We start from the raw sequence: 8130 nt of genomic DNA, 5'->3' as shown, positions 1-8130 counted from the left end.
CATCTCGTCCTCTTGTCAATACTGACATACTCAGATCCAGCAGGGACAACCAGAACACTATGACACAACAAGGGCCTGCAAGACTGTAGATTCTCTTGGAGCCATGAAATAAGTTCCCTGCGGTTGACTTGTTTCTGCGGGGCTGAAACCTATACGAATGGAAATCGGACGTAGGCTCAACTGAGGACAGCCAGCAACTGGACGAGGGCACCCGGAGGAAAGGTGGACCACGCAGAGGTCTTGACAGGTTGTGCTCTCAGTGCTGAGCGGTCGCGCAAGTATGAATCCTATGTGGAAAGTATATAAGAGCAAGGTGCTGAAGACCCTTAACCCCGAACATGAGGAGGACGCGGCGGCGGAAGAGGTACTCGATTTGCAACTTTCTCCTCCGTTACTCCGTCCTCTGTTTCCCTCCTTTTTGGATTTTAGTCAGAATGTAGGCTAAATTCCCTCGAGGTTAGCACCTGAGCAACAAATTATGGTCAGTGTTTATTTACCTATCATTTCTTATTCATCACATGGTGAAACGAGCTTGGGGTTCAGGTTTCTTCCGCTTCTTCTACCAAAGCAATTGGGACTTTTGACAGCAGAAGTAAGGCCAACACAATGGTTCCTCTTGACTGATGCGGCAGATTAGAGTTGAACAGATGTATAATAGAACTGTTCACAGTTATATAGTACTTCCCTACTGTTTGTCCATGCAGAAATCGGATCTCCCAAGCACCAAGTATGCACAGCTGCAACTGACAGACCAGCATCAAGTACCGCTCTGGCATTTACTAGTACATCAAAGTAGTATCTCAAGTCATCTTTGGTTATTTTACTGTAAAGGCCTCAGGGCATTCAAGCTGCCAACTCACACTCCTGTCTTGCGACACCTGTGGTCCGTCTATCCAGGGGTTGGTCAGAGTGAAAACAGAAAGCACTGCATGACCCAGATCTCTGCAGCGCTGTGGAAATCTGATCCTGCACGGGAGCTCAACAAACAGATTAGTTGGCATTCCATGTGTGGACAGAGTGAATGAGACTGAGAGCCAGGCCCTGGTGTGTGTTTAGATCTACCGACCACCACCTTCAAACTGCAATGCGAGGACGAGCTATTATGATGGATGACAGGGATTATGTCGGCAGAGAAACAGGGTTTCAGTCATGGTTTGAGGGCATTTGGTTGTCATCGATGCTATTTAAAAGACGGCTTGTTACATGCGTGTTTGTGGAGTGTGGCCTGAAATTGGATCCAAACCTGTGATCTATCACCTATGCTTCTGACAGCTATCCTGCCATGAACTGCTAAGTTATGTGGAAATACCATTTACCTTTGAATTAACCACACGGTTAATTCATAATTGTAAGAGAAAGATCTGTCTCAGCAATCTTTTCTCTTCCACAATCTACAGGTGGTTGTTGACTGTTGTAGTACCCAGTGAAATGCACTAGATGGTGATAAGTGTCTACACAGTTTTCGCCACTTGCTGGTCCAGACCTAACACTACCAAAACTTCTACATCAATGGTTCTCAAAAATAAGCCGATCTAATTGCTCGCAACTGTTCTATTTTCACAATAGAACCGTGTTATACAAAATGTAATGCCTCAACTCTTAGTGCTCGTCAGGGTGGGTCCCCAGTTAAAATATGATTATTTTGGGGGTCGCGGCCTGAAAAGGTTAAGAACCACTGTCTTACATGATGCGCTTTGATTTTGGCTGTTTTAGGTTCATGACCAGGAGAATGACGTGAGTCCAATACAAGAGGATGAGGGGCCCAATGCCGTTTCTCAGATAGCCAAGAAAGTAAGTGAACAATGATAGCATGTACAGAGTACGGTACTCTATATTAAATTACTATCTCTTTCAAAAGTAAAATAAACATTGGTTAAACAATGACGTTTTTGCAAAATTCATCCATCATTATGGAGGTCATTATGAATTTTACTGTGTGTGTGTGTGTGTGTGTGTGTGTGTGTGTGTGTGTGTGTGTGTGTGTGTGTGTGTGTGTGCGTGCGTGCGTGCGTGCGTGCGTGCGTGCGTGCGTGCGTGCGTGTGTGCGCGCGTGTGTCTCCAGATGCAGATGCAGATGCAGGGGGCCGGGGCGAAAGGTTGGAACAAGATGTCATCTCTGTTCAACAAAGATGACGAACACCAGCTTCTAGAGGAGACTGAGAGCCCACCAGTACCCGACCAGTAAGTGAAGCTTTCCATGGCCTTTCTCTTTCTCAGGCTCATTTCCTCCCTGCCTCGTGTTATTGGGCTTTGAATAGGCACTACGTAGTGATGGGTTATGGACAGCATGGGCCAAGAGTTCATCAGTGTAACAAAAACCAGAGCAACCTGCAATTCAAGTTTGAAAATTAGACAGACTGTGGCTGTCCAAGTCAATTCAAAATTATGCTGTTAAAAGTTTTCCTTTTTTAAACTATTGGTTCACCATGAGTAGCTGAAAGATGTTCAGTTTATCTCACTGACTCTCTGTCTGCACTGTTGTTTCCCCACTATGACAAATTCAGCATTTTAATGAGCTGGTTCTCAGTTTCAGTTCCACCACTGTTTCTTTGTTTCCCCCCCAGCCCGCTAGCGGTGAGGCCCGAGGAGCCTCCACGACCCAATAGGGGAGGTGGAGGATTCTGGGGCAGCTTTGCCAACAACTGGGCCGCCAAGAAGCAGGCAGAAGCTGCCGCTGCCGCCGCAGCAGCCGCGAACGGGGCAGGGGGAGTGACGATGGAGACGATGGAGGAGGGGGGAGTAAGCCAGGCCGGAGGAGGAGAGGAGGTGCAGCAGGATGTGCAGAACGCAGAGGGAGGGGTGGAGAATGAAGGAGGCGGAGGAGGAGGAGGGGGCATCCCCAACTTCTCCAAGTACATGACACTAGGAGGAGGTGGAGGAGGAGGGAACACAGAAACCTCATTCAAGTGGAACTTTGTCACCAGCAAGATAGCTGACTTGAAGACCAGGGGCATGGCCAAGAGTGAATAGCTGGCTGTAATGAGACCAAGCAGGGGCACATAATAAAGTACTTGTGGGTGTGCATGGGAATATACTGTAAGGGTTGGGGTTTGGGGGTGATTAAATGCAGTAGTCTAGTGCAGTGTTTCTCAAACTTTCAAATTTCAGGTTCTCCCCTTAAAGGCCCACTTCACCTCTGGGACAACCAGATCTTATTTCATTGTTGTTTGGGTTATTTCTTGTGTTCAATCTGTGTTTTGAGATATTTTAGTATTTCAGCATGACTAGTGATGCATCATCATATGATACTCAGGAGTGTGTTGATTGTGTCCCAAACAACAATAAAATAAGATCTGGTTGTCCCAGAGGTGAAGTGGGCCTTTAACTCTGACAGTGTTCAAATGTTCCATTTGTACACTGTCAGAGTTACATAATTGCATGGGTCAATTTAGACCCCCCTAAAGGAACCCTCAGAGTCCCCGGAATCCACTTTGAGAACCACTGGTCTAGTGTGCATTTAACTCTGAGAGTGTACAAATGTATAACTAAGGGTCCATTTGGTTACATTTGAACACTCTCAGAACGACAAATGGATAAAGTAACATTGTGTAAATTAATTTCACTGTATACTGTACTGTACCATATAATATCAGTAATATACCTGACTGTGTATACCACTAATAGTACTGGTTGGGTGTGCGGTGAGGTTGCAATGTTCCAGGATGCCTTGCCGTATAGTTCCATGTTGGCTTACATGCCATTCTGTTAAACAGTGCAGTGAGTTAAAACCAGGCTGGCATTGTTGAATCTGAGTGAGCATAGTCCTCCAAGTTGTCTTCTCTGTATTGTTCTAGATAGGCCCGGAACTGAATTATATCTATCACCTAGCAAAACCCAGATTAGGAGATTAAAGTCAGTGATAGCTGGATTAGTCGAGGATTATCTCAGATAGTTTACACTGCTAAGAGAGCATGGGATTTCCAAGAAGAGATCTGGTGATGCTACATACCTTGACTGTCACATTATGTACACATTCATAAAATAGTTGTGTCCCCTCAATTGTGAATGGAAGAAATAGGATAGGCTATATACTGTAACTGTATAAAATCTGAATGTGTGTGATTGGTGACACCGTATCAGGGTATTATGTTTGATTTACTGGGTCCTTGCAAACTGCTGCAACAATGTGATAACTTACGTAAGTCACTTCTTTCCATTGTGTCTGAGTATGTGCAGTAGTGTGAACTTTCATCATTTCCAATTTTGTGATTTGAAAACTATGACTTAATTTGTTATTATTCTGTCTGTTTTAGTTTTTCTTAATTGCTGAATGTTTAAATTATGTGTTTCCTCCTGGTATGCTAATAAAGAATATTGCAATTTGGTTGGTTTGGGGGCTTTTGTAAGCTTGTAAGTGTAGATACAGGAAACAAAGGGCAGGGGGTGCTGATAGCCAAGTGGTTAAATAATAAAGCCAGAAAAATAACCCCCAAAAAGGCCAGTAGGGCCAGAAGGGGCAAGACTGGGACTCACATTAATAATCTCATGTCCTAATTTTCAACAAAATACTATGGTTTTATAAATTAATTGCAGTAGCCGAAATAATACCCATTGAAACAGAAGTCTTAATTTATAGAATATCTAGGAATGCCAGAGGGGTAGGCCTAACAGGTCATTTGAGCCGTTTTGACCTACCCAGCTTGAGGTTACTGCTGCTTTCTTTGGCTGAAGTCTGAGGGATGATCAGGGATCGTCTGGTAGATTGGGGCACACCTGGGCTTGGTGTGTCCAGGCTAGGCTTTAAATACATGTGCCTCACCTCATTTACTACTGGCTCTCAAACATGTTGTGGCAGCTGAGCTCATGTGCTTACAACATTTATGTTGCACATACACATAAGAGGGTAGGGCATGCCCTCCCTGTTTGCATCGTTCCCAACTTGCCTCGTCCCGAGTAGGCAGGTGCCCATAACAGGCACCTGTAGTTAGGCTACAAGTCAAGTAGGTCGGGAGTGGCTTATTGTCGGTATCAGCCGGTAACACACGGGAGTCTGTCCCCGTTACAATGCGCTAGACCCCTGGGAGATGGACTGCGGAGGTGGAGCGCCACACCTACCATCAGCTCCCAGTACTTGCCGCACGACTTGCCAAGCCGTGCTACTCATACGCTGAGTTGGCGGTGCCCGGAATCGAACCCATGACCTTGCGGTACAAAGGCAAGAGCTCTACCGACTGAGCTACCCGGACACTAGTTAGGCTACTTTTAATAATATCTTGGGGTTTCACGTGTGCCTGAGTCTCCCTTTTGTTAAACACTGGGTGGCCCTTACCAGATGACCATGGATAGTCCATAAGTAATGTATGGTGTGATATGATATGATATGATATGATATGATATGATATGATATGATATGATATGATATGACATTAATCAATAATGAACCTTTTGAAATTTGACAGTCCAATTGCAACATGTGTCAGATGTTGAGATGCTGAGTTAGAGCAGTGGTTCCCAACCTTCTCTGGATCAGGGCTCACTTGAAGATCTCAAGGGCATTCATGGCCCTCCCATCTGACCGTTCAGCTGCTGTGTCAAGAGTTCAAATGGGATGTTTATTTTGATAATCAAACTATTGTGTTCTGGCTTGGATCAATGGAACTAACGTAGTGTACTTTAAGTTCCTATTTATTGGTATCACAATGAAAAGTCGTTTATCCATGTTTTAAAGAAATAATATGATAACATTATGTTTCACAGGTTGAGTTTTAAATATCTAAATTTGGGGATTATACAATGTATAGATTGCAGCCAGAGTTACTTGCATACAGTATAACCTCATTCTCTTTGCAGCTGAAAAACTACAGATTATAAAGATTTTTTTTATCTAGCCAATGATGAGCAAGTTGCATGCAGTAAAAGGATGCTTCCTCCTCCAACCTACAGAGGGCACCCTTGCACTTGTTAGTTTTTAGGACTCCCAACTCTCTTATCATCAGATATAACCAACATTGTGTGTTAAATTAATCCACATCCTTACAAAATCTCTATCATGCGTGCCATGCACACACGCACGCACGCACACACACGCGCGCACACACACGCACGCACGCACGCAAACACACACACACACACACACACACACACACACACACACACACACACACACACACACACACACACACACACACTTTTGACTAAAATGAATCTGTTCCTATTTCCTATCAATAACTTCCTGCCTTACAGACAGGTTTATGGTCATTTATAGCACACCTCCTCCCATCCTTTCTGATCTACCTTTTCTTCCTGCATCATATCCTTTCTCCCTATTCTAGTCTGTCCATTGAGCTCTTTCTGTATTATCTACAGTAGTCAGTACGCCCGTTTCCTGTCAATCTGTTCCACACTTCCTCACAATGTTTGGTTTATTATTTTCGTTTGAACTCAACATCAACCCCAATCATGAATAATAAAACTCGTTTAACTTCAATGTCCCAAAGGGTGGCTGATTTGTTTCAGGCCTATTTCATGTTGGCGTCCATTTATTGGATGTAGCCTACTTTACAGAAAGTAATCGCCCTCTGATTACTGCGTTAATTATAGTTTAGTTTACCAACTGCCATTTCCCCCTTTATCCTGTCAATCACATTTCAAGCTGTCTTCTCTGATTGTTTCACAGAGAGGTCAGCCATCAGTCTCAATAGGTCACGTCAAATACTAATTAGTTGAAAAGCGAGTTTTACACAGAATACACACACACACACACACACACACACACACACACACACACACACACACACACACACACACACACACACACACACACGCATGCAGGCGCACACACACACACACACACACACACACACACACACACACACACACACACACACACGCATGCAGGCGCACGCACACATGCACACGCGCACACACACACACACACACACACACACACACACACACACACACACACACACACACACACACACACACTTTTGACTAAAATGAATCTGTTCCTATTTCCTATCAATAACTTCCTGCCTTACAGACAGGTTTATGGTCATTTATAGCACACCTCCTCCCATCCTTTCTGATCTACCTTTTCTTCCTGCATCATATCCTTTCTCCCTATTCTAGTCTGTCCATTGAGCTCTTTCTGTATTATCTACAGTAGTCAGTACGCCCGTTTCCTGTCAATCTGTTCCACACTTCCTCACAATGTTTGGTTTATTATTTTCGTTTGAACTCAACATCAACCCCAATCATGAATAATAAAACTCGTTTAACTTCAATGTCCCAAAGGGTGGCTGATTTGTTTCAGGCCTATTTCATGTTGGCGTCCATTTATTGGATGTAGCCTACTTTACAGAAAGTAATCGCCCTCTGATTACTGCGTTAATTATAGTTTAGTTTACCAACTGCCATTTCCCCCTTTATCCTGTCAATCACATTTCAAGCTGTCTTCTCTGATTGTTTCACAGAGAGGTCAGCCATCAGTCTCAATAGGTCACGTCAAATACTAATTAGTTGAAAAGCGAGTTTTACACAGAATACACACACACACACACACACACACACACACACACACACACACACACACACACACACACACACACACACACACACACACACACACACACACACGCATGCAGGCGCACACACACACACACACACACACACACACACACACACACACACACACACACGCATGCAGGCGCACGCACACATGCACACGCGCACACACACACACACACACACACACACACACACACACACACACACACACACACACACACACACACACACACACACACACACACACACACACACACACAACCACCGTCTCACACTCCACAGCAACATTCTCAGCTTTTGGGAAATATTTATGTAACTCCTCCAGCTTCTGTGTCAAGAAACATCAAACACCCAGGGCGGAAAGGTTTTAAAAAATGCAAAACTTCGCAAAAAGCTACATTCGGGAGTGACATGATCGTGAAAATGACCACTCCTGTGAATGCTGAAGTGGTGGTGCTGCTGAATATTTAATGCTATAGCATGCATGTGTTCTTGTGCATTGTGCAGTTTTTATGACACCAAGAGAAAAGAAATGTTCGGTGGAAGAAATGGATTTTGTAGAGCATGAAGGAAACAACAAGGATCCAATGACAGTTGACAAAACATGAGCTCAGACTGTAT

General features: G+C 44.2%; 1 protein-coding gene across 1 annotated transcript; it reads left to right on the top strand.

Moving 5' to 3' along the window:
• Nucleotides 1–280: 280 nt before the first annotated feature.
• On the top strand, nucleotides 281–2970 carry LOC308297812 (uncharacterized protein; the record flags this gene model as incomplete). The annotated part of the gene is made up of 4 exons (XM_080741379.1): nucleotides 281–364; nucleotides 1714–1791; nucleotides 2075–2181; nucleotides 2565–2970. The coding sequence occupies 4 exons, from the start codon at nucleotides 281–283 to the stop codon at nucleotides 2968–2970; spliced, it is 675 nt and encodes a 224-aa protein (XP_080597505.1).
• Nucleotides 2971–8130: the final 5160 nt, after the last annotated feature.

The sequence above is a fragment of the Nannobrachium achirus genome (assembly GCF_963921795.1).
Source record: "Nannobrachium achirus genome assembly, chromosome: 2".
In the NCBI taxonomy this organism is placed as follows: Eukaryota; Metazoa; Chordata; class Actinopteri; order Myctophiformes; family Myctophidae; genus Nannobrachium; species Nannobrachium achirus.
Note: the sequence above shows the minus strand (reverse complement) of the source record. Positions and strands in the feature narration are given on the sequence as shown.